The 26,666-nt window shown below is 57.2% G+C and overlaps 11 protein-coding genes across 11 annotated transcripts; 5 read left to right on the forward strand and 6 right to left on the reverse strand.

Moving 5' to 3' along the window:
* Nucleotides 1-16: 16 nt before the first annotated feature.
* On the forward strand, nucleotides 17-2,983 carry SDRG_16571 (hypothetical protein; the record flags this gene model as incomplete). Its single annotated transcript, XM_008622787.1, has 13 exons — nucleotides 17-232; nucleotides 278-445; nucleotides 495-539; nucleotides 587-652; nucleotides 697-750; nucleotides 791-1,138; nucleotides 1,184-1,555; nucleotides 1,606-1,659; nucleotides 1,714-1,815; nucleotides 1,867-2,232; nucleotides 2,277-2,357; nucleotides 2,406-2,517; nucleotides 2,565-2,983. 13 exons carry the CDS (start codon nucleotides 17-19, stop codon nucleotides 2,981-2,983), a joined length of 2,403 nt encoding a protein of 800 aa, XP_008621009.1.
* Nucleotides 2,984-3,484: 501 nt separating this feature from the next.
* SDRG_16572 (hypothetical protein) lies at nucleotides 3,485-4,986 on the reverse strand. Its single transcript, XM_008622788.1, has 5 exons — nucleotides 4,580-4,986; nucleotides 4,488-4,533; nucleotides 4,263-4,436; nucleotides 3,990-4,218; nucleotides 3,485-3,949 (listed from the first exon to the last, which is right to left on the reverse strand). Exons 1-5 carry the CDS (start codon nucleotides 4,867-4,869, stop codon nucleotides 3,570-3,572), a joined length of 1,119 nt encoding a protein of 372 aa, XP_008621010.1. The 5' UTR covers nucleotides 4,870-4,986; the 3' UTR covers nucleotides 3,485-3,569.
* A 183-nt stretch (nucleotides 4,987-5,169) lies between these two features.
* On the forward strand, nucleotides 5,170-7,875 carry SDRG_16573 (hypothetical protein). Its single transcript, XM_008622789.1, has 6 exons — nucleotides 5,170-5,676; nucleotides 5,727-6,014; nucleotides 6,062-6,255; nucleotides 6,309-6,812; nucleotides 6,861-7,098; nucleotides 7,161-7,875. The coding sequence occupies exons 1-6, from the start codon at nucleotides 5,214-5,216 to the stop codon at nucleotides 7,808-7,810; spliced, it is 2,337 nt and encodes a 778-aa protein (XP_008621011.1). The 5' UTR covers nucleotides 5,170-5,213; the 3' UTR covers nucleotides 7,811-7,875.
* Nucleotides 7,876-8,037: 162 nt separating this feature from the next.
* Nucleotides 8,038-11,062, forward strand: SDRG_16574 (hypothetical protein). The gene is made up of 3 exons (XM_008622790.1): nucleotides 8,038-9,544; nucleotides 9,591-10,455; nucleotides 10,504-11,062. The coding sequence occupies exons 1-3, from the start codon at nucleotides 8,118-8,120 to the stop codon at nucleotides 10,996-10,998; spliced, it is 2,787 nt and encodes a 928-aa protein (XP_008621012.1). The 5' UTR covers nucleotides 8,038-8,117; the 3' UTR covers nucleotides 10,999-11,062.
* On the reverse strand, nucleotides 11,027-11,347 carry SDRG_16575 (hypothetical protein; the record flags this gene model as incomplete). Its single annotated transcript, XM_008622791.1, has 3 exons — nucleotides 11,027-11,125; nucleotides 11,181-11,249; nucleotides 11,294-11,347. The coding sequence occupies 3 exons, from the start codon at nucleotides 11,345-11,347 to the stop codon at nucleotides 11,027-11,029; spliced, it is 222 nt and encodes a 73-aa protein (XP_008621013.1).
* A 1,080-nt stretch (nucleotides 11,348-12,427) lies between these two features.
* SDRG_16576 (hypothetical protein) lies at nucleotides 12,428-13,929 on the reverse strand. The gene has a single exon (XM_008622792.1). The coding sequence runs from the start codon at nucleotides 13,833-13,835 to the stop codon at nucleotides 12,498-12,500; it is 1,338 nt and encodes a 445-aa protein (XP_008621014.1). The 5' UTR covers nucleotides 13,836-13,929; the 3' UTR covers nucleotides 12,428-12,497.
* A 1,398-nt stretch (nucleotides 13,930-15,327) lies between these two features.
* On the reverse strand, nucleotides 15,328-16,256 carry SDRG_16577 (hypothetical protein; the record flags this gene model as incomplete). The annotated part of the gene is made up of 2 exons (XM_008622793.1): nucleotides 15,328-15,339; nucleotides 15,387-16,256. The coding sequence occupies 2 exons, from the start codon at nucleotides 16,254-16,256 to the stop codon at nucleotides 15,328-15,330; spliced, it is 882 nt and encodes a 293-aa protein (XP_008621015.1).
* On the forward strand, nucleotides 15,858-17,386 carry SDRG_16578 (23S rRNA (-2'-O)-methyltransferase). Its single transcript, XM_008622794.1, has 4 exons — nucleotides 15,858-16,400; nucleotides 16,451-16,544; nucleotides 16,594-16,669; nucleotides 16,722-17,386. Exons 1-4 carry the CDS (start codon nucleotides 16,374-16,376, stop codon nucleotides 17,356-17,358), a joined length of 834 nt encoding a protein of 277 aa, XP_008621016.1. The 5' UTR covers nucleotides 15,858-16,373; the 3' UTR covers nucleotides 17,359-17,386.
* A 159-nt stretch (nucleotides 17,387-17,545) lies between these two features.
* SDRG_16579 (hypothetical protein) lies at nucleotides 17,546-21,962 on the reverse strand. The gene has a single exon (XM_008622795.1). It carries the CDS (start codon nucleotides 21,897-21,899, stop codon nucleotides 17,568-17,570), a length of 4,332 nt encoding a protein of 1,443 aa, XP_008621017.1. The 5' UTR covers nucleotides 21,900-21,962; the 3' UTR covers nucleotides 17,546-17,567.
* A 626-nt stretch (nucleotides 21,963-22,588) lies between these two features.
* SDRG_16580 (hypothetical protein) lies at nucleotides 22,589-24,006 on the forward strand. The gene has a single exon (XM_008622796.1). The coding sequence runs from the start codon at nucleotides 22,598-22,600 to the stop codon at nucleotides 23,903-23,905; it is 1,308 nt and encodes a 435-aa protein (XP_008621018.1). The 5' UTR covers nucleotides 22,589-22,597; the 3' UTR covers nucleotides 23,906-24,006.
* On the reverse strand, nucleotides 23,972-26,646 carry SDRG_16581 (hypothetical protein). The gene has a single exon (XM_008622797.1). The coding sequence runs from the start codon at nucleotides 26,621-26,623 to the stop codon at nucleotides 24,029-24,031; it is 2,595 nt and encodes an 864-aa protein (XP_008621019.1). The 5' UTR covers nucleotides 26,624-26,646; the 3' UTR covers nucleotides 23,972-24,028.
* Between the last annotated feature and the right edge of the window lie 20 nt (nucleotides 26,647-26,666).

Genomic DNA, 26,666 nt, shown 5'->3' on the forward strand with positions numbered 1-26,666 from the left:
GGCCGAAACGAACGCGATGACGAAGCGACTCTTCCTGGACACGGTGCGCCACATCTTGCGCGAGCTCTTCGAGCCGCTGGACGAAGCGTCCGTCGACGTCTCGGTGCTTGGTGATCTATTTGACGAGAGCCATTTGCGCTTCGAGAACCTCTTTGTGAAGCTCGACGTCTTCAACACTCTTCCATGGCCGTTCAAGGTCCAAACGGCGTACATTGGCCAGGTGCACGTCCAGGTATTCATTCTCGCAACGATATTGGTTGTGCGTAATGGTGTCCAGGGCATGCTGGGGGCCGTGGCGGGTGCTCCCATGACACTTCGGGTGCGCGACGTGCACATTGTCTTGAGCGCCAAAGATGTCGACTGGGCGGACGTCGACGGCCTTCGCGTGGCCAATGAGCTCTACGTGGCGCTCATGCATCGCCTCTGGAACCGCCACCACATGGAGGTATGAGTTCACAGTACCGCGATGTGCTGTCATGGACGTACACACGTAGGGTAGCGGCGCCAAGAAAACCGAGTCGGTCAAAATGTGGCTCAAGGTTGACACCGCTTATTCGAGTGTGCATGTCAGTCATCGCGAATCTAGCGCCGTATCTACGCGACGCTCGACCACATGACTATCAAGGTCGAGAACATTCACATGCGAATCGAGGTTGGGATATTCCGACAGCGCATAAAAACACTATTGCGGTACAGGTGCCGTCGCCGCCGCCAACCCTCGAGACGCACGTTTTAGGACTCCTCATTCCCGTACGCACTCGACCTCAAACCTGAGTTTATCGCAAGCTAGACGTTTTCGGTGACGTCGTGTGAGTCCGACTGTCACATCTTACACCGGCGCGACGTGCCCCCCGCGCTCCATCCGACAACACCCGTCGTCTCTAAAGTCCTCATGCTGGACCGCATCACGCTGTACTCAGCCGTTAGCGCGACGGTCCCCGGGAGCTTGTCGTCGGCCCAATGGCGGGACCAGTTTGCGTATGTGTGGCCCGCTGAGGCGCGTGAACCCCTCCTGCAGCCTGTTCGCGTCCAGATAAAGGTAGACTGGGCCCAATGCACTGACGGCACAGCCAAGTACAAGATACGTGCCGTCGACATTGCAGTTAGTCATCTTGACGCGACGCTGAAGCCGGTGCAGGTAGATATCACGCGGTGATCGAAAATTTGACACACTTGCTCTTAGGTCGCACTGCTTTTGCAGCTATGTTCGCACGTGGACACGTTCCAGCGATACGTGCGGTACCAGCGCCTCAAGCCGTACGGCGCCGATCGACGCCCGCCACTGTTGTCGCTACCGGCGTTTGTGTTTTTGCCGCACTGGACCCCGCCGGCCGCACGCGACAACAAGGCACGCCACAAACTATCAGCGCGAGCGCGCTGGCAGTTCGCCTTGCGCTGCGTGCTTGCCGACTTGTACCCCCGCCGTGACGCACTCTGGCTGAGTCCGGTCATTCTCATGTATACGGATCTGTATAAGCGCCAGGCGTCGCCGGCTTACGTCGCGCACATCACCAAGAGTTTGGTAGAAGACGGCAAAGCGAACACGCTTCCCAAGGTTGACATATTCTTCAAGTCAGCACTAGGTGGCAAGTCATCTATGTGTAGTATGAGCCCTTGTCGCCGCACGAGGCCGATATGCTCTCCGACTACGTCTACAAGGTGCGCCAGAAACTCCACAACGTATGCACAAAGCAGTTTAATTACGCTCTTTAGATTGCGTTGGACCACCAATTGCTGTGCCGAGCCGTGTGCGATCGAGTCATCCGACAAGACTTTTCCCGCTTGAACGATGCGCCGCATGCACCACTTCTCAAGGTATAGTTTAAAAATACCGACACATGCAGGTAGATGGACCTTCCAACACAGCGCCGGAGCCTCCTTCGCCTCGGCAGTGCGCAGGATCTCACGAGTGCGCGTGGGTGGAAGTCGCTCTCAAATGTCGAAGATTTTCTCTTTGGCCAAGCTGCGCTCGGCGTGCACGTGCCCCGAATCAAGGCGCGCGATGAGCCACCGCATCCCGTGCCGGCCTTCTTTCGCGTACCCCGGCCCATGCTGCACTTTGCGGTCGCCTCCATGAGAGTGAGCATCCAAGACGAGACGCAATCAGACGTGTGGGTCGCAACGGCAGGCTCCATTGCCGCCGTGAGCATTGTCGCAGCTGAGTATGTCCTCCTCGAGCTTCGGCTTGGCAAGTTCGGCCTCTCCATTTCGCCGAGCCGGGGCACCCTCCCCGTACGCAATGCTCCATATATCATGGTGCTATGCAGTGTTGCTAGTTGCCCGTCGCAAGCATTGCGTACATCCACGACGAAGCCGATGGCTCCATCTACATTGGTGTGCGTTACGACCCATGCTCGGTGTGTCCTTGACGCTCGTGTGTGGCACTGAAGTTTCTACTCGAGTAGATGACAGCCTTGGCGACCAAATACGCGTGGAAGGTCAAGTGCATGCTGGGGAAAGTCAAGGCATTTCTTTCAACGAGCGACATGGATCGAATGCGCGCGTCGGTCATGCAGCGTAGGTCGTTTCCATAGGGAGCTGCTCGCCAATTGGTTGCTTTTTAGCCCAGGGCTCGATGATGTCCTTGCTTCGGCGTGAGTTCAAGCATTCGTTCAAGCGCCCCTCGTGTTTGGGGAAGAAGCTGCCGACAGCTCCAGCAACGTCCATGAAGGATCGCGTGAAACAGGGCCTTGAGGCGCTTTTGCAGGCAACGACGCTGGTCGAGGTTGCCGTCGGTGGGCTTGATGCGACCATGAGCTTGACGGCGCTTGCTTGGCTACAAGTTTCCGATGATATGTCTGTGCCGGATGGGGAGGTGAAGGAGCGTGCGCATGTGTTTGTGCCGCCTCACGCGCTCTCGCTTTCAAACGACATGGACACCAACGAGTGCGTCGTGGATGTTCTGCACCATCGTGCGACGTTTTCGGGCTCGCCATCCGGCCACCGCGCCGCAATTGCGTACCTCTTGCGCTCCATTCGTTAATTCATACGATAGTACATATTACCGCCATTCTTGGCCACTGGTCGACCATCGTTTGTGTTCACATTGCAAGAGGATGCGTGAGCTAAGCGCAACCCACACATCGCAAGCATGTAATTCACTCTTGTGTCTTGAGAAGAAAAAGTCGCGTTGCACGCCATGTCATTTGTCGCCAAGTTACGCGGCAGCGAGCTACGCTGCGGTCGTGCCGTCCGAACACCCGTGAGCTTGGCAAGAGATGGCCAAGAGTCCATAAATTTGTGTACTCTTGGAGAAGGCTCATCGATGGCACTTCATAGGCGCGTTGATCGTTGTCGCCTGTTGTCTCGACGAGAATTCTTTACTCTGATCTGGGCAAATATACATGTAGAGGATGTTTGTTCTGCACTGGTGTTTCGGCAGGCTCAAGCCCGACACTGCAGACTGCTATCCAGACATGTACCAAGAGGGGAGCCAAAGCCCGACCGGTATATTCTTGATGAATGCTTACACCACATTTTCACCCAACACGACAACTCTTGTCGACCACATTATACGATGCATGCATCAAGCGACCTTCGTTTTAATACCGGTAAGTTTGGCCCCGCAACTAGATTTGTCCAAGTAGTCGGTCAAGAACTGGTGGTCGTGCAACGTTGCGTCGAAGCATGTTTGCATGAATCTCGGCAGCTGGAAGCGCTGCAGCGCACTGGGCAACGAACCGCTCAATGTCGTCTAGCGACTGCACCGGCATTGCAACCGGTGACGACTGGGTAAGGTTGGGCGCCGACTCAGCGCGTTGGTTCATGCCACGAAGGCTCTGTATATGAAGTGGGCCAAGATACGGACTTCGCGCAATCGGCTCAGACCATCGAAATTTTGGCGCGAACGCCGGCGCGAGAAGGCTCAGGTCGGAGACGACCACCTGCGACGACTCAAGCTTTCGAGCCTTGTCGGGGCTACGCTCGCGTCGGTGTAGACCCGTACCAGCTACATGGACGTGTTGCTCAGTCACATTGGGTCGGCGTACCAACAGCGACGGCGACAGAGAAGGATGACGGTGCTGAAGGAGACGACGTGCGATGCGAGGATAGCGTCGGTAAAGATGCCTTATGCTCATTGCGTCGATTTGTGCGGGTTTGGCGTCGCTGCGATATCTTCTCCTGGGCTATTTCTGCTGCAACGCGGAGACCCTGGACCTGGCGCAGTGTTGTCGTCAAGCACGTGACGTAGTCGGGAAGCTTCTCGGTTTCGACGATCTACCTCCAATGTTGGGATACAAACAACGAGTATCATCGAGTACCATGTGTGCAAGAAGGAAGATGAGCCGTTGAAAGTCATACATGGAGAGCGGCGAAAGCTTTCCACTCCATTGGATCCACGGTCGGTGCATGAGCGTTCGCACCGCGCTCTTGTGCAAATTGGGCTTCTTGCACCGAATAAGCACCGTTGCAAGCGACTCGTAGAGGCTGCTGAGCTACACGCACCGTGGACATGTCGGCGACAATGCTATTGTGCGATGCAGTACCTTGACAACAGATATAGTTGGGCTGCCGTGGGCAGCATATGTCCACCTACAGAGGTTTGTTTCGCCGCAACTTCGTTTCGATAGTGACGCACCACTCGAGGAGACAGCGCTCGATGGACGGCATGCGCATAAGGAACTCGATTTGGAGCTCCGACTCCGCAACAAACTGAATAAGCTCGTTCGGGTCCGTTGACCGCGCAGCAGAGCTCTTGACGAATGGTGAGTTGGAGTCGTGGACGGTTGGCGGTTTGGCAGCCTCCTGATCTTTCCACCACGAGTCCAGCAGTCGCACGGTTGACACAAAGTGGGCCATTGAGTCGCGCACTGGGACACCCTCGGGTTTGGCAAACCGGCGCCGAACCGGCTTCGCCACCTCTGTCATGCCGGTACACGTGCTTTATGAATATATAAATAGCACGTCGCAGAGGATCATGGATACGACTTGACGCAAACGTACGACGATGCGTTCCAGTCGAGCACAGACCAGCAGCCAACTCCCTTCGAAAATGCGCGTGCGCCAAGCTCGACCGTGTCCGATTGTGATTCGACTATAGTATCGACTAAATTTTCGACTAAATTTTCGACTAAATGTTGGGCAACTTCAACTGAGGCAGTCGATAATAAAATCCACCATTGCACTCTGAACTTGTTTTCTGTATTCTAAATAAAACAGTCATATTATCACGCTTGGCAGAAGATTGCTGAGGTTTCGGAATCAGGACCAGCATGAGCAGCTTTGTGACGAGCATGCTCGCGACGGCCGCGACCGCCTCCGCAGCCGACGAGAAAGCGCGCCGGCTCTTCACGCCCCACATGTTAGCGTCACTGACAAGCATCACGCAGCGCAAGCCGGCGTCACCGGCGCGGGAGGCCAGTGGCTGGGACTTTGAGCACAAGATGGCAGCGCTCTTGGACCTCCAGGACGCACTCGAGGCTGCGACGTTTAACTACAAGGACTTTGGCGACTTACCTCCTATCTCGCGCAAGCCACTCGCTCTCTTGACGCTCGTGCAAGGCCAAGATGCCCTCCTCGACCTCTGGGCTTTCTTTTTAGAGATGTGCGACGTCGTGCCAGCGCGGACTGGTGCGCGCGGCCTGCTCCTACGTCTTGCAGGCTGCATGTGTCGGCGACTCGAGTTTACTGAGCTCGTGTCACTACACGGCGTCACGCTTGAGATGGAGCCCTCCGGTAAGTCGATCTCAGAAGGCCTAATTCGAGCGCAAAAATCTCTCTCGTAGTGAAGACGCGCATCCAAGGCTTGCTGCTCACGAGCCTCCAGTACTGCGGGAACAAGCTAGAAAAAAGCCGCATCTTGACGCAGGACCATGCGTACTTTGCCTCCCACGTGTACACGGCGGCGATTTACCGATTCCCCGTTCACGTCGGTCAGCCCATCCTGCGCGCCATTGCAACGTACGCCACGGAGTTGGCGACGCTGCCCGCTCCAGGATTTAAGAAGACGCCGTCCAAGGGTGCCACAACGTCAACAAATCTCGACGCAACGGTATGGTTCTGCGCTGTTGTCGGTACGATTCTGTACTTGTGCGGTGTCGGCATTGCTGAATCCTTGTAGACTCAACTGCGCCTACCGAGAAGGCTAGCGAGCAAAACGATCATTGTCGTGCAGATGGCTTTGATCGAGAGACGTCTGCTGACGCAGCCATTGCCGCCTACGACATGTACATACTGCGTTGTCCGCGCCGCGAGTATGAGTCACACCGCATGCTATCGACCGTGCGCGAGACCCTTGACAACGCCCTCGCAGCGGTACTGTACAAGGCTTCCGTCATTGTGTCTTTAGAACACCTTGTATGCGTTAGACGACGGATGATGGTCATGCATTCATTCACGCCTGTCCGCAGCTGCACACGGCCGTTGCCGCTGAAGCTGCGCTCTGGACCGACCGACCGCTTGATGCCGCCGTGATCTCGGCCGCGACAACACCGTTCCTGGACCGTCTCGCGACGCCGACACGCGATTCGATTCTTTGTGCAGCGTTCCTCTCGACCTTTATCGAAGACTCGGTTGTTTGGAGCTCGGTCTTGGCGCCATCAATCGCCTGGCGCTGCCTGCCAGGCTACGACATCATCATCCATGCGTTTGTCCAAGTGTTTCGCAAGGTAGCAGGGCGCCGGAAGAAGGCGTCAACGGCGCTCTTTCCTCCGCCACCACAGCCCGCGTCCCCCTATCGCAGTACTTTAGCGTCAAATGCAACCAAGTCGGATCCATGGGCTCCGTACTGGGCTCCAAACGAGCTCGAGCCCATATACGACGGGCTCGGCGATATTCTCGGCAACGACGCCCTCCTCAACGTCTTCGTGCAGGTACAATATACCTTCGTCTCTTTCTGTGATGTGCCGACGTTGTGCTAGATTGTACTGGAGGGTATCAACCTCTACGACCCACAAAGCGTCGATTATGGCTTCAACTTGCTCCAACGCGTGCTGGAGGCATCCGCATACAATCACCGGGCGTCCAGCGCAGACGACCGAGGCCAGCTTCCCGAGTCGCTGGACATCGTCGTATATTTGGGCGCGCTCCGGTCAGCGCTCGCGTCGAGCCATTTCCAGATCCTGCTCAAGGTGCTTGCCTTCTTTTACGCTACTATCGGTAATTCGCGCCCATCCCCAGCATTAATTTCCATGTCGAGTCACCATGGATGCTGGTCTTAGATCTCTTTGATTCGACCCGTCGGCGCCGTGTCGTCTCGGAGCTGCTCCTTCACGACCACTTTTTCCAGCTCTTCCTCCACTGGAACGAAGAAGTCCGGCGCATGTACGCACACGTGCTCGTATACAAGCTCTTTACGTCGCACCGCTTTGACCTTCCGCTCGTCTCGGATCGCGTGTTGTTAGCACCAAGCCCTTTCTTCCGTCTCTACAATGCACCGACACCGACGTTCCTTGCGGGTTTAGCGCATCTTCTGGGGCCACAGAAGTTGCAGACGACGACATTCATCCGCCCACCCGATCACGGTGCTGCTCTGGAGCGTCTGCTTGTGTGGGACACGTCGGCGACGCTGCGCCAGGCCACGAAGCAAGACCAACTCTTTCGCGACAGTCTCGCTGACGACGCACTCATGCTCGACTTGTCGATCGCAAGCAAGCTCGACGCGCTTCTCAAGATGGTCGCGGAGCAGGTCGGGGGTGTTGGTTTCGGTTACTACCCAGCACCACTCATGAGCTACGCGAAGAAAGCTGTGAGCCAGTACGTCGGGCTCCTCTGGGGCTACTATCAATCAGCCTTTGAGGACCCGATCCATCGCTGCCCGAACGCGCCGGACCTCGAGTTTACGGTGCAAAACTTTTTTGGCGCTGATTAGGACTCTAGTTCCGCTCTATTCCTCACTAAGCGAAAATATACTCAATTGATAGTGTGTCCAACGCCCGTCTGTTCCCGAAGGACGTCATGTACAGGACAGTGCCCTTGCTTAGAAGTCATATTTACGACGCTTGGAGCACATTGGCATCAAGATACGTTCGAGGAGATATTCTTCGATGATTGTGGTGATTGCTGGCCACGATGCAATAGCTTCGGATCGAACAATTGGAGACCTTCTGAAGTTCCAGCCCTACCCCGTATCTCGTATCCCGGCGGCCTCAACACAGTTGGAGTTTGCAATCGTCGGGATGGCGCAAAGACCTCCACCCATTAACACGACAACGAGTGCGTCGGCCGAGCCACCAAAACTAAGCCCGAGCCAGCGCGCTGCAGCTGCGATTGGCGAGGCCGCGACGTTTATCGTGGAGGGCGTCACCGAGTTCAAGGACGCGGCGGTCGGCGCCTTCCGCACGGGCAACATGCTGGACAGCAGCGACGTTAAAGTTGACGTTGCAACAAGTCCCCTTCACGAACTCTTCGAGCGCGGAAAGCAAACATTCGAGCGACACTTCTCCAAGTTCAAGCGCGAGTCCACGGGTGCTACGGATGCAACGGACGACGACGAGAACGACTACTATTCGGACTCGGACGATGGCGACTGGTGGGATGACATCCTCGATCTCCCCAAGAACGAAATCCTCCAGTCGCACCGTGAGAAGCCGTGGCACGAGGTGCCGCTGCCGGTGCTACGGAGGCTCGAGCTCGAAGTGCTTTTTCTGCTGCCGACCGTCTCGGTCAAGACCAAGCTGTACATCATTTTGACAGGTCCTGTTGTCTCGACGCTGGAGGTGGCTGCCGAGTGGGCGCTTGCAGCTGGTGTCCTTTTTCTCTACATGGTCCTCGTCGTCTTTGGCTCCATGGTTTATCTTGCCGCACTACTCACCGGGTCGCTTGCCACGGTTGAGAAGCTACCACTGGGTCAGAAAGTTCGCTTCGAGTACACCGCGTACAAGATGTTTTTGCATCTCGAGGTCGAAGAGGCGATGCAGTTCCGTGTGCGTGCGCCTCGGATTCGCGCGCTTGTGGCCCACGACGCGACACGCGAGGTGAAGCAGAAGCTGATGAGTGTCCTCGTCTCGACGGAAATCAACGCCATCCAAGCCAACATCGCGGGTAGCGTCAATTACACGGAGCAATGCGCCAGGATCTCGCTCGGGTCCGTCGTCGTCGCCGCACTCATCTACGTCGTTGCCGCCTCGGACCAGTTTTTTACGACGCACCTTGACTTTGCCGACATGAATACCAAGACCTTTGACGCGCTCGCCATCATCCTCCCGTACCTCCTCAACGAAGAGCTCAGCGTGATGCTCTCGCGCATGACGCTCGTCATCTCTTGGTTTGGCATCTTTCGGCACGAAAATTCAATCATGCACTTTTTCGAGCACAAGTTTTTGGCTACCGACACCCGTGTCGAGGACGCAACACGCACCGAGGTCGTCAACAATGCCGAAAAAATGTGCAAGGACATCGGCGTCGGGGCTGTCGACATGAGCAGCGTTGCATCTTTACTCACGGCTGTGTGGACGATCAACTTTTTGTACCAGAGCTACTACGTCGACACCAAGGGGTCCGGTGGTGCTCCGGGTCCAGCGGGTCTTGCCGACACGATGTTTTGGGGCATGGTTCTTTATTCGTTCACGATCATCATCCTAAGCTACCTCCCGTTCTCGTCATGGTACTCCCTCGTTGCGCTAGGTGTCGTAATGTAACTGAATTCGTAGGGTGGGTGGACTTCCCGTCCAGGATGAGAAGTACCAAGCAATGCTGTCCAGCTGCCGGAGCTTCTTACTCATGGACCGATTGTCAGTGCTCCAGCGCCACATCTCGGACGCTGTGCGAGACGCGCAGCATCATGCATCGGAGACGCTGGTCTCGCTTGAAGAGAAGCGATTGATTCGGCAGCTTCGTGGCGAAATCATCAAGCACCTCGACGCGACGTCTTTTGTGTCATATGTGCTCTACTCGGTGAGCCTCGCTGTCGTTCGCCTCGGCGAGGAGCGTATCGAAAAGCTTGGCAAGATTGAACCCCTTCGCGCGCGTGTGACGTACAAGTACTGTTCCAAGCTGCTCATTCCTCTCGACAAATTTGAGGAAACGGAGGTCGCGATGGCAGCTCTTGTGCTGGCCGGTGTGAAGGCGTACGACAGCAGTGATGACGAGGAAGTCTTGCGCGCATCGGAGGCCGGCGGTCTCATCAATCTCTACAACGCGCGCGATGGCGCAGTCATCAACTCTCTGTTCGAGTTTCAAGTGCTCGACACGAAGGTCCAGCACGCGTTTATGGACAAGGGCGTCGTGTCTCTCTCAAGCCTCATCGAGAACCCCCTCGTCCGAGACGCGCAGGTCTACTGGAACCCGCAGCTCAATCAAGTAGTTCTTGGCCTCGAGATCAAGGTCATGGAAGACTACACAGCCAAGAATGCCCATGACCGCATTGTGTTCGCGAGCATCTACCTTGCCGCAAACACGACGCGTGAATCCAAGTATGAGATCGGACACGGCGGTATCTATATCAAGAGCGATGTGCTGAGCCGCAAAGACATTTCACTTGGCCCTGTCGAAGGCCCTGTGACAGTCTTCCAAAAGGTATATACATGTACGGAAGATGGACATGATCTCAAGAACAATGTCTAGGTACCGGGTCGCGCGCGGTCCCGATTTCTGAACCGATGCTTCCTCGCCGCGACGGACGATCACCAGTCGTGCTACCACCCGGACGTTGTTTTTGGCGGTGCCATTCCTCGTAAAGGCACGTACGTCCAGCGCCGACCGAGCGGCATGGGGTACCCTACGATGTCAGTCTCGCGAACGGGCAGTGCCTCGCACATGACGGGCGATCGCTACAACTCGGCCAAGCTCTCGGCCACGGCCAAGCTATTTACGGGCGGCAGTCGCACGAACAGCGCCACCATGCAAGAGCGCACGGCAAGTGGCAAGGTGGATGTACCGCGCACGACCAGCTTCCCGTCTCCTGTCGTCATGAGCAGTCGCACGGGAAGCCTTCGCACACCCGTTGCGGATGGGCGTGGCGGTAGCTTTCCCGCACCAACAAGCGACGTGCACACTGCGAGCGCCCGTAGCAACGATCGCTACGCCAGCAACAGCTCGATGAATGAGAGTAGAGGCTAGTTCGTATTGAGTGTAATACTAATACGACTCAATCCTCGAGAAGCGGAACCTTCACATCTGTCTGCGCGCGGTGCATTGCATCGCAATAGTTTGTCCAGCTCACGGCGATGGCCTGAAGCTCTTCGCCCTACCGGCAGTGATGCACGCCATGAGTACCCGCGTGTCCAAATGCAATGGCATACAACATCGTTGAGGCGGTCGAGGTTTTGGTTGAGTGTTTGGAGGCCCGTAAGTACGTCACGCATCTGCTGCTAGCGTACATGAGGCAAAAGCCGCAGGTGACACGGCGCGCTACCTCGAGGATTGCGTCTTCGAGCTTCTCCTTCTCGGCCTTGAACGCTGCGCTCATCAACTCTTTGCGCTGCGACAGTATTTCCATGGTATTTCAGGGCACCTAACACTATATACATTGCCACGCTCGGAACATACATAAATAGTGCGTATTTCTACCTTCTTATAGATAGGTCCTGGGCACCAAACCGAGCGTAACTAACACACCTTGCACGAGTAGTTCCCTCTCACATACGACTGGAGCATCCGATGGGCTGCCTGAAGCGGTGACCTGGCAGATGATGTATTATACTATTTCTATGACCGTGTGTGCGACCAAGTGATTGGGTACGTTCGAGCCAATGAATGAGCAGTTTAGACAACACCAAGAGCATGGCGGACGACGATCGGCGCTTCATGGCCGAAGCACTCGCCGAGGTATAAAGCCGCGTGTATTCACCAAGCGCACGACGTGGCAGACTGTACCTGTAGGGCGAAAGGGCGTTGGAGCGCGGAGAAGTACCCGTCGGGTGCGTTTTTGTCCTTGGTGACCGTATAATTGGTCGAGGTGGCAACCGCACAAACGAGCTCTTCAACGTACGTGACGACAAATCGACAGCTTCTACAATGACCACGTAACGCAGGCAACAAAACACGCAGAGCTCGTCGCCATCGAGGCTATTCTCAATGCTGGTCATCCCTCCGAGGTGTTCCGTGACTGCAGACTGTACGCAACTCACCATCGCTGCATTCAAATCTGTGATAGGTATGTAACTTGTGAGCCGTGCATTATGTGCGCAGCGGCTTTGGCACTCGTGCAGGTCCAGCATGTTGTCTTTGGCTGTCACAACGACCGGTTTGGCGGTAATGGCTCCATTTGCGCCCTCCACACGCCAACGTTGCATACCTTATCCTACTGGTCAGCTTCCATTGTCCTCATCCTGACTTGCTTAGCGCCCTGCCGCACAAGGCACACATCGGATATCCAATCACGACTGGAGTCATGAAGGATGAGGCAGTTGCCCTTCTTAAGCAGTTCTACGACCGTGGCAACCCTCGCGGTACGACAGTATATTTCCATCTTCGCATCCAACTGATTCCACACATAACTAGTCGAAAACTCAAAGAAGAAGCGCAAACACGCGACCGACTAACTTGATGAGCACTGCCTTTCGGTTTGAAACTGAGAGTATTATATACGATGCACGAATGTCAATTGACTCGTTGTGTTACTCGTCATTTGAGGTTTCGCGACGAGCTTTCTTCGAGTACCGTCTGCGCTCGGCATCCAAGAGCGCATTTTCATTTGGTGCAGCGTCGCTTGCCGCCATAAAAACGTATCCAGCACGGACGGTGCTAGCAGCGATAGCATCAGCAAGCTTGGAGCACGCGCTGTCGTGGTGATACATCGAGTCGCAGTACGTGCAAAAGCGCGCGATTGGCGCCGAACTCTCACCTGGCAGCGCGACACTTCGGTACGTCAACCGCACTCGCCCTCTCTGCTTGTCCGTCGCCAGCTGCGCGCACTTCTCATCTCGGTGCTTTGTCGATTGACAGTAGGTGCAGAAGCGTCTGCTGGTATCGACGAGCGTGTCCTCTTCGTCCTGCGGCCACTCACCATCTTGCGGCAGCACGTACCCATCGCGAACAATGTGCAGACGGCGAGCGTGGTAGAGATGGCGACAGACGCTGTCAATGTGCTCCTTTGAGTGGCAATAGCCGCATGAGGAATGCACGGTCGGCTGTAGACCAAGGACGCTCTTTTGGAGCGAGAACGCGTCATCGGGAAGGTTGGCAAGCTGCTTCTGAACGCATGCCTTCAAGTATTCGTAGCCGCCCGTCGGATTGGCTTTTTGCCAAGCTTCAAACTCATGCGTTAGGTGTGGCGCAAATGCGTGGGCGAGGAACGAGGCCTTGGCGCTGTCGGCCATCGCCTTGCGAGCTTGCGCGATCGCACCGTGCCCGGAAGTCGCTAGAAGCGGGCGCAAGAAACGCTCGATGCCGACTTCGTACCGCGCGAAAAAGTGGGTTGCCGCTTCCCGCCGAATGTACTTGAGCATTGCAACCTGGTCAAAGGGTCCGAGGAGATCGGCGCTGCCTACACCGTGACCAATCCGGTTTCGCGTGCGCAGCATCTCCCAAATCTCAAACGCGGTCCGAAGTCCAATGAGATCGTCGTGGAGGCGCGGATCTAGAGCCGAGAGGAGGTACTGTTTGGCAAAGTGGGCGATGTGTCCCTTGATCGCAGTGCACTCGCCCATGACCGCAAGCGTCACGCGGTCATCCACGAGGCGTTGGCGGCGGCGCGAAGCTTCGTTGTACGTTGCGACTGATAAACCGCCAGGGATCCGCGGCTCGGCCACTTCGGCGCTAGCCGCCAAGAGATACATCTGCGCCGGCGAAACGTAGTCGGCAAGGTTCGGGTCTTCGTAGTCCTTGGTGCTGAGGTACCCTGCGATATGGGCAGCCTCGGCGTGGTCGAGGAAGCTCTCTTGCCACTCGTCAAAGTCCTCGTATTCGCGCAAGAGCGGGCCCAAGTACGGAACGCGCAGAGTAAAGAGGCTCATGATCACAAACAACACTGGGATTGGCTGCGATGTTCAGACCAGAGATCTGCAAAGTCGTCCAGTCCGTACGTCTGAAGCTGTACGTCCGTGTCCGTCCGTTTTTTTACGTACACGGACGGACATGGCGAGGCTCCTCTGGAAACCGGACGGACATGGACGTACAAAAAAAGCTGCGATAAATATCGGACTGGACACGGACGTACACAGCAAATCAAGTGGACAGGAACTTTTGTCCGTACGTTTCGTCCGCAAATGTCCGAAGCGATTTCAGCGTTGAGGAGGACCAGGAGGAGCATGGGAGAGGACTGTGCGAGATTCCAACGACTGTGGAAGGGCTCCAATGACTGTCGAATGCCTCTCCAGTCATGACGTTGAAGACGAGACAGGTCTAAGTATAAAAACTCTTCAACGAGCTCATTTTTCAATTCGACTGCGACCAACGACCATGATCCCGGGAGCCCGCCAAAGCACGATCCGCGACTTCGCGCCTCGAGTCGACCAGCTGGACGTCACGGACAACTGCGGACAGAACGGACCGTTCTGGACTGGACAAAATTCGGACGTACACGGACGGACAAAAAAAAGAGAAAAAAAGCCGTACGTACATGGACGGACATTATTTCCCCTATATAAAGCGTACGTACATGGACGTACAAAAAAAGCCCTATAATAAAACCTACGTACATGGACGGACCCAAAAATCCAGTGCAGATCTCTGGTTCAGACGACCATGCATAATTAAACGCATGGTCTGGGTTAAAGCTCCAATATTGCGTTAAAATATGACCCAAGGGTCTAAACGCAGCGAGCCAAGTGTGGGCCCATCTTTTATAGGACCGTTCAGCAAGTACCGGTACCAACTGTCCCAGCAAAAGGATACGTCTATGTTACTTTCAGACGCTTCTTCCCATTGGGGTCATTTGCCTTGCGCATGCCATTCGTCGACGTCGACGAATGACCCTCCTGCTTGGTCATCTTCTTTCGCTTCGACTTTTTCATTTTGGGGGACTGCGACTTAGGTGGTGGAGGCTCTTCGGACTTGAGGCCGGCCGACGAGAAACGCGGATGATCCACAAAGGCGTAAGCAGGCCGCAATGTACCCCGCTGGACACTAATGACGAGCCAACGACAATGTTGCTCGTCGTGCTTGGTCGACAGGCAATAGCCGCAGGCTCGCGCCGACTTGGACGCCAATGCTGAACTTCGTGGAAGCCGCTGGCCCGATGGTATGCGATATGTTGACGGTACTTTCTGGGAGCGCGCATGCACGTTCAGGACGGGACAGGCACCATCGAGATGCCCCACCGCATTGCAGTACGAGCACTGGCGCGTGGGGGGCAGAGCTGCTTCAGTTAACCCGAGGGTCTTCATGTCTTTGGCTGCGAGGGGGCAGCCATCATCACGGCAATGGCCTGCTACTTGACAGTAGCTGCACGTCGTCTGCGGTACCGAGGGTGGCGAATAGTCGCCTCGGACTTGGTCATTGGCCACGTCAACAGCACGTCTGACGCACGTTGCGTCAGTATGCTCCCCTTGACCGTTTTTCTTGACCTTCTGGCAGTACGTGCAGAGTGACAGCTCAAGCGCCGGCTCGGGTGCGACACTCTCTGCATGTCGTGGCGCCAGAGTCCTTGTCCTCGGCGAGATAGAGCTGCACTGTGCCCAGGCCTTGATGTCGGCGCACGAGCAGTCGGGCGTTGCGTCAAACCAAGTCTTGAAGTCGTCTTGACCGCAAAGAGCGTGCCCGAGGAAAACGGTGCGAAGTTGATCGAAGACACTCGTCGAGGCTGCGATCGCACCGTGGTACGCGGCCTCATCCCAACCCGTCGTGTCGCGTGGAACTGGCGCAAGCTGCGCAAGAAACGCGTCGATGGAGGCTTCGGTGCGCGTAGTAAATGCGACAATCGACTCCATCGGGAGGCGCACAACCTTTCGGTAGCTGTCATAGAAGCGCGACGGATCCCTGGGCTCTGTCGGCTGCTTGGCTTTCGTTTGGATATGCTGCCACATTTCGTACGCCTCGCAGATATGGAGCACGTCTGCGTGAAGTCGGGGGTGGAGCGCGGACCGAAGAAAGGCAACGGCATGTCGGGCACAGGAGGCCCGCATGACTGCTCGCTCCTTGTCGATCGCAGTCGAGTAGTGACTGTACACTGCCAGCTTCCGCTGCGCGGCTTGTTCCTGAAGCTCGACAAATGATGAGCTGCCCGCCAGTCGTGGCACAGCGGCTTCTGCTTCTTGCAAGAGTTGAGCATGGCGCGAGACGCTGATGTAGTTGACCAAGTTGGGGTCTTCGTATCCCGGCTTTGTGTAGTAGTCGGCGATGTGAATCGAACCAGCGACGGTGAGGAAGGTGCGCGTCCAGGCAGCGACGTTGTCCCAGTCTTGGAGCCGCTCCCGCGGGTACGTTGACGCGTCCATAGCAACCAGTTGGATCGCACTCGGATTCTGTGGTATCCGGAAACCCACACAGATGGAAACTAATTCATTATCCGGATATCCCTGAAATTTGCTGCCAACGAACCAGACAGACAGAGCATGGGCAAGTGCTCCAAGGACAAGCGCGTACGACGCCACGGCCTCGACAAACAGGTTTCCTCATCCAGCGTACCTAGGACATATACTATCGCAAGGCCAAGGAACAGGGCTATCGAGCACGATCCGCCTTTAAGCTTCTTCAGCTCGATGATACTTTCCGCCTACTTCGCGGTACTAGCACTTGGCCATTCTTTTGCAGCACCCCACCAAGCTGTTCTAGGTGCCACGCGCGTCGTCGACCTCTGCGCTGCACCTGGCGGTTGGACGCAAGTCATCTCTGAGCGACTGCCCCTGGCGTTCGTTGACAATAACCATGCTACATCATCTTACCAGTACTGGCGCGCATAGGACGGCTGGCGACGTGAGCATCGTAGCGGTTGACCTCATGGAGATGGCGCCACTGCCTAATGTCGTGCAGATCCAAGGTGACATCACAGCGCAGGCGACGGCGGACGCGATCATTGCCGAGTTCCATGGCGCGAAAGCCCAAGTCGTTGTCAGTGATGGTGCCCCGGACGTTCTCGGCCTCCATGACCTTGACGAGTACCTCCAAGCGCAGCTCGTGCTGGCTGCACTCAACATCAGCTTGAATGTGCTAGAAGAGGGGGGTACTTTCGTTGCCAAGATCTTTCGTGGCAAGGAGGTATCGCGCCTCTACGCACAGCTTGCGCTTTTTTTCGAGTCGGTTGTCTGTGCCAAACCCAAGGCAAGCCGCAACTCGAGCTTTGAGAGTTTTGTTGTGTGCAAGAACCTGCGGATTCCAAAAGGATACACGCCATCGATGGAGCTCAGCTTGTTCGACCTGCCATACGAGACCGAGGTGGGCCGCGTGGCGGGGTCGACCCACGTGGCTTTCCAGTCGTGCGGCGACGTCGATGGCTGGGACGCTGACCAGTCGTATCCAATGGACGATGCCGATGTGCACCACGAGCCGCTGCAGCGCCCGATCAACCCACCGTATGCACTGGCGCAAAAAACGGTTTAAAACCAAATGAACTTCATGGACGATCTCAGTACTAGTATCATGCATCACAGCAATCTATGCATCACTCATTACTGCAGCACGATGGCGCTTCTTGCCATTTAGGTTCGAAAGAACTCTCCTTTCAACTTAAAGTGAGGTGCCAAGTCATGTCGAGTGAGAAGTGCATGAACAGATCGGTTGAACACGATGAGAAGATGCAGACGTTTGAATTATTCGGTGTCGCGAAGAAGCATGCCGAGTTTCTCGATGCAGTCGGGAGGCGCCAAGTACCGTACAGTCCATTTGTCGAGGTCAATTTCGGTGAGCGGTGCCTCCGGAACACCAACAACGGGCGACGCGACAGAGAAGAGCGCACTGGGCTGCTTGGCGGCGACGCGCGCGTACAGGACGTCTTCGGCGACGAGATGTGCGAGTAGAGAGCGCACCTGTTGCAGCGGCAACAGCTTGTCCATGTGTTTCCAGAGGGCCACGTCGTCAGCGCCGGGGGCACCAAGTATGAAATGCAGCGCCGATCGCTGCATGCGTGTCCACCACTGCACGTTAATGGACCCGTTGAGCTTGAGCCAAGGGTGCGCGGTCTTGCCCGGCGACTTGGTGTCGAAAATGGCTTCATTGTTGGGTGCGACGACGTACGACTGCACTGTCCAAAACTTCTCGTACGACCGCAAGACGTATCGCGTTTGGACATACGCTTGGACGCAGAGCACGTCGTCCGACATCGACTCGATCTTCTCGCGCACCGCATTGTCATCAGCATCAAGCGCAAGAGCAAGCTCCGCGGCGGAGCAACCCTGCTCTGCTGCGGCGTCGAGCAGCCCGCGGATGGCATCGTCGTCGATTACAAATGTTCTTCGGGCTTTCTTGGTCAGCGGTAGCGGCGCCGTAAAGGCGTCCATTGCGTCCGAGGGCTGCTCAGTCGGCAGGTTATAGAAGATGGTCGACACGACCCACGGGTCATCCTGCGGCTGGAGTTGATACAAGTGCCCAGCGATACCGAAGCCAGCTCGGTCTGTTGCCTGCGGTCGCTTACGCTTGTGTGCGATTGCTGATGAGCCCCGCATAGTCGACGACTTGTACTCGATCGAAAATGAGCAACGACCGAGGACGAACGCAGCATGCGTCAGCGGTGCGCCGACGGTAAGCTGAACGCCGCCGTCGTCATTGTCATCAGCATCTTCGAGCGCATCGTCAACGACAGCAGCTTGCTCCGCAGCCTCTTCAAACATGGAGAGTGGGAACCGCACGCCGTCGCGCCAAAGCATGAGGAGCTTCCTCGAGAGAACGTAGCCGCGTTGAAGTTGACGGTGGGTTGGAGTCGTTGCGTGCACGATCCAGCCGCGCAGCCAGAGGAGGCGCCAAACTGTGTTGATTTCCCTGCGCGTCCAGTGCAAGAGCAGGTGCTCCGCGGCCATTTGCAGATACGACGCGTCCGGGCAGAGCACAATCATCAGCACACGATTAAGTAGTGCGGTCATGCGCGGCTGCGTCATCACGGCGTCTTCTTCAACGAAAACCGACTGGCCGAAAACGCGGTTGTGGAGGTCCACGAGTGCTTGCTTGGAGCTCACTTGGTCAAGAAGCTCGGCGAGGCGCCGCCGAAGTGGTCCCGCACTGGGCGGCCGCGACGGTCGAAGTGCTCGCCCGATAGTGGCGACCGAGAAGTTGACGCGCCAAGCGTGGGGTGCTCGGACGAGAACGCTTTCGTTCTCACATTGCATATCCTCAGGCACGGAAACCCGCCAGTTGGCCTCGAGCTGTTTAAAGTAAGCTTCGAGAATCTCGTTGTCTTCGTCCGGCGTAAAGTCGACATGATCGACCTCGACAGTGATGCGGCGTTTGGCGGCCTTCGCGAGGCGCGGCTTCGCGTACGGTGATCGACGCCGGGGCCGCGGTACGCGACTCGAGCCGGGGATGATAGCGCGAAGCTCCTTTTCGCGCGCTTTTCGGTTCTTGTAGCGCTCCGACTGCGTACGTGATGTCCACGAGATCGGTACGAGAAGGTTTACGTGCGAGAAAACCAGCGGCTTGGGAAAGGCTTGAACCTGGCCCGGGCCTGCCGCGAACGAAAGCGACTCGAGCGCAACACATTGCAGCGCCTCCCAGTAGAGATCGACCTTGTCGACGGTTGTGAAGTCCATTCGGAGTGGAATCGCATGACCAAACGAGTACTGGTGCCGGGTCGCAATCACGCGGCCGATCGACTCGGTCGCCCAAACGCCCGCACTGTCATCGAGGAGAAGTTGACCGTGCGTGTGCCACACCAAGAGGAGGTTACTCCGGCCCACGTCGGCTTGGTCGCGCAAAAGCACCTCGACGTCTTCGTTGCGCTTGGCGTTGGCGTTGGCGTTGGCGTGTACATGTTGCAGCAACTGCTCGAGTCGAAGTCGGTACGTGCTTACGAGCTGGAGAGACTTGAGCATGTTAAGGAGCCGCAGACACCGCCGTGTCTGGCGGTACGTGACTTTACGCCGAAGGCCGTCATCAAGCGCGCTGAGAGTCGCGTCCGCGGACAGCACGCGCTCCACGGTCGCGTATTCGTCGGGTGTGAGCACGTGGCCGATGCCAAAAATACCGATGTACTGGCGCACACGCATCGCTGCGAGCATCGCGTCCAGCGAGAAGACGATGGCGGTGGGCGTCGAGGCTTGCTTCAACAAGGTTGTGAGCACGTCCTCGTTGCCACTGGCAGCTATTGTCGTCGTGTGCAGGTACTCGAAGAGAAGTCGGTGATAGACGCGACATCGGTGCATCATACCGTGGCACAGACCAAGCGAGCGCGATTGCTTGGTGCGCGCGAGGTCAGCCTTGTGCACCGAGTGGAGTTTGGCCTTCATCATGTACTTGATCGCGCTTGGGTCGATTTGCGTGACCCGACCATCCCGCACCGCGACCCGCGGGTTGGTAAACACTTTGGTGTTGAGTCGTTGCACGCGCGTGTCGCGACTGTAACGCGCAAGGTACGCTTCGAGCTCGTTCGGTGTCACGTCCGATGCCAACGCCACCGAGACATTGCGCGTCGTACCGGGCACAGATGCCGTCTTGATGGGTACGGCGACAGCGCGCTGTTCGAGGTGGCCTTCACCCTGCAGGCTATCGAGGAGCCGCTGGATCGAGCGCGTGTCGACGCGATGGCCCGCGATGAACTGGATGTTCTTCGTGCCTTCGTGGAAGTTTTCCATCTCGATGATCGACGAACGCAGTGAATAGAGCGAAACGATGCGCTCTTTGGCGACGCGCGCCGCAATGTGCTCCTTCCGGAGAGACGCCGTGTCGTCTGTCGGTGCGTCCATCGCCGCCGAGTTTCGCTTCAAGCTGTGGCCGTGGCACGGGCGCTTCCACGTTCCTCGGCGCTCTGGCTCCGGCTTGACGTCCTCCATGTCCTCTTCGTCACAGCTGCTGTCGCGCTTGCGCTTGGGTGCTGTGTCGTCCGGCGCCATGGGGAAAAGCTTGAAGACCGAATTGCGCCCGACGACAACCTTGGTCATGCGGACGGCGTACGCTGACGTTGCAGTGCTAAGTAAGCGGTACGTGGTCTTCGGTCCTGGAATTTCGAGAAGGCTGCGGATTTCGGGCGTCGTGATGCCCCCCGAGATCTGGATAAGCTGGTGGATCTGGTGCATGACGCCCGACTCGAGGCCCAACCGTGGCAAGCCGGGAAACGGGTCTGGCTCTGGCTCAATCTGGCGGCGCTTGACGCACCACAACTTGCGCTTCGTGTCCGTCCCGACGATGGCCGAAAAGATTTCGACCGGGAATGACGACGCCTGACGCTGGCCTTCGGCAATGATGTAGTTTTTGAAGGCCTCGAGCTTGTATTTTTGATCCGCGATCGTGCCCCGGACCGCGTCGGCGAGAACACACTGCGACACGTTGTGCGTCGACATGTACTGCAGCATTTCGATCACTGTGCGCTGCTTCCACGCGAGGTCATCCTCGAGTATCGCGCCAGGAAAGAGCGCTTCGTGGTCAAAGTCGTTGGCAAACCGCGCGAGTAATATGACGTTGAACCGTTGCGGTCGACCCTGACCAAGGATCTGCAACATCTTCTTCACGACAAGCTTCAAGCTGAGGAGCCGGTCCAGTTGGTGGTGCACGGCGCGGATGTCGCCCGTCTTGCTCTTCACTTTCTTCTCACCGTTTGCTGCCTCCGAGACGGCCGTCGTGAGGTCCATCATAGATATTCCTTTTGCCCGCGTGCGGCCGACGGTCTCCAGGATCAAAAGCTGTGTCGGCGGGAGGTCGCCCGACGGTGTGACGTGCAGCGCGCGCAGACGTAGGTCCTCTGAGGCGACGATCACAATGTCGAGTGCGTCAGCCAGCGCGACAGGGGCGTCAGTTAGGCGCGCGCCGTCGGCAAAGAATGCGATCGGGTGCGGCGGCAAGAGACCCGATGCGCGAAGCACGTGCCAGCAAGCTGTGCGCACTGCTGCGTCGCCACTGCTCTCGTGGTGTTCGAGCAGCTGGCGCAGAGAGATACCGCAGCGGCCTTCCAGTGCAACGGCCTCGATGAGGTGCGGGGTCAGCCGGAGCGCCGAGGTCATGCTGCCGCTCCGATTGGCTCTGATTGGTCTCCGGATGCTCGAAATAGCCAACCGAAAATCACTGGCTCCAACGGGATTTGAAGTCGCGGCTCACGGCGTCGATGGCGCAAAGCAGCAGTCCGAAATTGCATTGTCGAGTATTGTACCGAAGCTCGTGACTTGGAAAAATTAATTGATTAGCCCTGCAAGATCCGCTGAAGTGCTCGATTCCACGGCGTTTCCGCGGCTTGATAAATGTTGACGACATAACTTTCTTTCAATGATTAAATGATGCACGGCTCCAATCGCGTGCCAGGCTTTCCGAGGCAGTCTATTATTTGGTTGCATCGACTTGGACCGGTACGAGGGTGGAGGCATGACGGTTTCGCTCTCGGTCGCATTTTGTCAACAGAGACAATCGGTTGCGTGTTCTTCGTTTGTGAACAGTTGATTAGTGGAAAGAGGCTATATCTACCCAACTTGTGTTGAAGTCGGCGTAAACTTGCTTGTTGCTCGAGCTTCTTGAGCAACAGCGCTCGAGTGGAAACATTGGTATGTAGCTAAATTGAGTCACATCATTTACCGGACCGAGCGCTGGCAAAAAGATTCACCAACAACGCGCTGGGGCTGAGTGACCGAAGTTGAAGTACGAATTTCACAAAAGGGGGTGCCCGTACCGCCCGACAAGGCCTCCAACTCACTTTTGAATCTGCTGCACCATGGTCACGTTCGCTGTCTCTCCGGTCGCCCGCAAAACTTTTGGAGGTCGTGTTTCGCCCGAAACGCCGGTCCGTGCGATGGCCGAGCTCGGCGCCGATGACGTCGTGCATGCTTCGCCAACGATCTTACCGAGTTGTGCTGCCCCGAACGGGTTTGTGCACGGGGTCATGCTCGCATACAACGGGCACCACGACTTGATCATTCGCCCGGATGACATTTGGGCTGCGATTATGATCCAGTTCGGGCGCTACGTCAACGGTGCCCCGGATGATGTGAAATCGACGATCATCCATTCGGGCTCGAGCACCGACCTCGTCCTCACGATCCCGGGCGACAACGTTGCCAACTACGATGAAATCGCAGCCAACTTGGTGCAGCGCATGCAGTCAATTCTTGTCGACCCAGCTTCACTCGAATGGATGCTTCCCAGTTTCACGACAACGACACCGCACGACACGATCATCGGAAGCATTGCCATGCTCGCATCGATGAACGAGCCCGTGTGCTCCATGCCCACGATGCAGTGTGGCATCCCACATGTGACGCTGCTTGGCTCGGTTGCCGATTGGATGGACATTCGAGCCCGTGTTGAGCGCTTTGCGGCACTCGGACTGCCCGGATGGGCCAAGATGTTGCACTCGACCCTCGACAAGTTCGTGGCAGCTACCGAGGGCTGTGTGGACGAGGCCTTCTGGCAGCACATGGTGCTTGATGGCGACGCCTCGGATGCGCGCTACGTCAGCGGCTGGATTTGCGTTTTCTGCGTCTTTGCCAACGACGGCGCGTGGCAATGTGCGAAGGGCTGGACGAGCATCGAGACGACGCCTGAAGATGAGGACCAGTACCCGACGCTGCGCCTGGACCAAGTGCCCGCGGGGTACGTCGTTGTTGACGTCAAGCTTGAAGACGAGTCGAGCTGTTACGACACGGTTCTTCTCGCGGGTCACATGGCATACGGCGTCCAAGACGGAGCGACGATCGTGCCTCAGCTTGGGTGGGCTATCGTCTTCCAGAATGCTCTCAACGAGACTGATGCTGCACTCATCACCGAAACCCCCGACGCACAGCGCTCACAGACAGAGGTGCTCGATGAAATGACTCCAACCTCGGAATGCGACGAGAGTGATGACGGCGATGCCCCTTGCAGCCAAGTGGCGGCGACGATCACGTCGAGTCACGACGCGCACCTCGAATTGCCGCAGCCTTCCTTGCCGCTCTCCTCGTGGGCGGTTGTCCTTGTGCAGGTGCTGGTTGTCGTCGTTGCGATCAGCATCACTGCCGGTGTGCGTTGGAGCCACGCCAATTGATCGTCGTCTCTGCATTTCAATACATGTCGCCTCCTCTACCCTTTGCTTCTTGTAGTGTCTCGAATATTCTGCAACTCTAATGGATTGGGCATTTATCTCTACGGTGGTCTCTAGTGCAGCCAATTACGGATCGTACTTGCGTCGGCGTCGTGGCAGCTTCGTCCATGACACTTCAAAAGGTCGGTACAAGGTCGTCGGGTCGTCATAGCGAAGAAGCACCGTCGGCACGGCCGCGCGGAGCAAGTCGGCTTCCTTTTCTTCTTCCCGGCGCTCGCGCTCCTTGCGCGTTTTGGCCGTGTACTCTTTCGTGCTCTTGGACTTGGCATTCTTGCGCTCCATGGGCAGCACCTCCTTCGGGTCTGGAAGCGCCGCAAGGTACAGCCGCAGCTTCTCCATGACGAACGCCGCATCGTTATACGTCTCGAACGCAAGCTCCATCGTGCCGTTTGTCAGGAGAATGTCCGGAAGTGCGTTCGGACCGAGCGTAAAGTCGACGCCAAGCGCAGCGCGCAGCGAGGTTTCGATGTCTGCGATGCGCGTGCAGTAAGGAATCGAGTGGAGCGTGATGACCTTGCGCGGCTCGGCAGCATGGGAGAAGATGGCGCGGTTCTGCTTCTCACCTGGGACCATGACGCCAAAGATCTTGAGCGCCGGGTGGAGCGCCCGCTCCACGGAAGATGGCGACTCAAACTCGACAATGCACTCGTGCGCTGTCAAGCGCTCGCTCGCGACGACGTTCGAGAGCGTAGATGTCTTTCGCGCCTTGGGCTCGTCTTCGGCGGTCGTTGTCTCATGCACTATCTCGGCGTCGTCCTCGTCCTCATCTTCGTCGTCTTCCGGAACCACGGTCTTGACCTTCTTCGAGCGGCCCTTCTTTTCCGACTTCGGCTTGTCGACGACAGTCTCGTCGTCCGTGGCGACGTCGTCGACACGTGGCGCAACGCCCGCGCGCGGCTCGGCAAAGGTGAAAATCTTCTTGATTGGGCCGAGATGGCGCAAGCTTTTTCGCAGCGTCTCTTCGGTCGTGAGATCAGCAAGGTTGCCGTAGAAGACGGACGTTGACGGGTGCCACGCCATCGCTTCGACAGGCGTCGAAAAAGTCACGGACGTGCGCACTTGGCGACCGGTGTTGACCATTCGGAGGCGCGAGATCGTGAGGGCCTCGAGCGTCAGGTCCGGGATAACCTGGCGCATGAGCTCGACCATAAAGACTTGGCACTCCTTCGGGAAGAGGCCTTGGACGTCCTGGAGGAAGATGCCGTCGGACGTGTCGAGGTTCGAACGCCACGTGAGTTTATGCCGCACAAAACGCGAGTAGAACGAGTGGAAAGCCTTGTCGTTGAACAGCGACGCGAGGTTCAGCGCACACGTCAGCACGCGGTCGCGGGTCTCGACGGGCTTGAGCGCGAGCGTTCGGTCGAGAGATTCTTCATCGAGGCCTTGAATGTACACGTGGGATGTCCGCATGCGCGCATCGAGGAGAAGCCGCAAAAAGGCGTCGTTTCGGTTGCTGTACTGGAGGTAGTCGATTGCATAGATCGGATCGTCCTGAAGCGTTGCGAGCGTGACTCGGTCCCCTGAGAGATACTGCACGATCGCGTTGACCCACGCTTCTGTAAACTGGCGCGGCTGAGACGGCGCGGCCTGTTGAATCTCGCAGGCCACATCTTGGAGGATGTTGCGGTGGGCCTTGGCGTTCTTCACGAACGCCATCATCATGCTCAGGACCTTCTCAATCTCATGCGGTGTCAAGCGCGCGTCGCGGAGTGTCTGCAGCGCCTGGCCCGCAGCCTCGAGCTCGCCGCGAAAGTCGACAAGGTCCGACTCGAGTGACATGAGGTCCCACTCGTCCAAGGGCTCGTCTTCCGTCGGCTCGGCTGTCGACTTGGCGCTAATGCCGCAGTACGATGCCATCTCTTCCCAGCCCTGCGCACGGAGGAGCGTGTGCAGCTGTCGCTTGAGCTGCGGAAGCGACGACGCTGGGCGTTTCAGCGAGTGGCGCACGTGCGTCATGATGCAAACGCGGCGGCAGTGCACAAGGATCACGCGGCATAGGTCCTCGTAGAGGGGGTGGTCGGGGTGCAAGAGCGACGACGCATCAAGACTCGACTGCTCAACATCTTTGGCGCAGAGGAACGCACGCAAGTAGTCGTACTCCTTCGGGTACTCGTCGCGCATGAGCTCCTCGAGGCTCTCAAAGAAGCGCGTCACCGAGAACTTGTTTGGCTTCGGGTTCGTCGTGTAGATGCTGAGCTTGCGCAAGATAAAGTTGGTCGTCCGCTCATTGAGGCTCCGACGGAAGACTGCCATAACGCGCTCGGCCTTGATCGTAGCGTCCGACCGCGTCTCCTCGCGCACGTCCGTGCCCGGCTTCTCCACGTACTCGTTCTCGTAGTGCGGAAAGCCCATTCGTCTCGCCGAGTACGTCAGGTCAACAGCAATCCCGTCGTCTTCAATGTCGCGGAACGGCATCTTTTCTTCTTGGATGAGCTTGACAGGCTCGACGCTGTGAAGGTCAGCAGGCGTCAAAGGTGTCGATGCAACGGGCGCGGCCTCGAACGCCAGCGGCTTGAGCGTAGATGGCGTCGCCTTTTTGGGCATCGCAGGGGCGTCTCGCTTGTGATCCCACGTGGCAAAGGCCCGCACGGTTAGCGGTCGGCGAAGCGCAAGCGAGCGCTGCCGAAGCGCGGCGACGCACCCGCGGCCTTGGCGCAACATCTTGCAAGATCGAAATGGACTAGGTCCGAGCCCAATAAAAAAC

Source organism: Saprolegnia diclina (assembly GCF_000281045.1).
Source record: "Saprolegnia diclina VS20 unplaced genomic scaffold supercont1.136, whole genome shotgun sequence".
NCBI lineage: Eukaryota > Oomycota > Saprolegniomycetes > Saprolegniales > Saprolegniaceae > Saprolegnia > Saprolegnia diclina.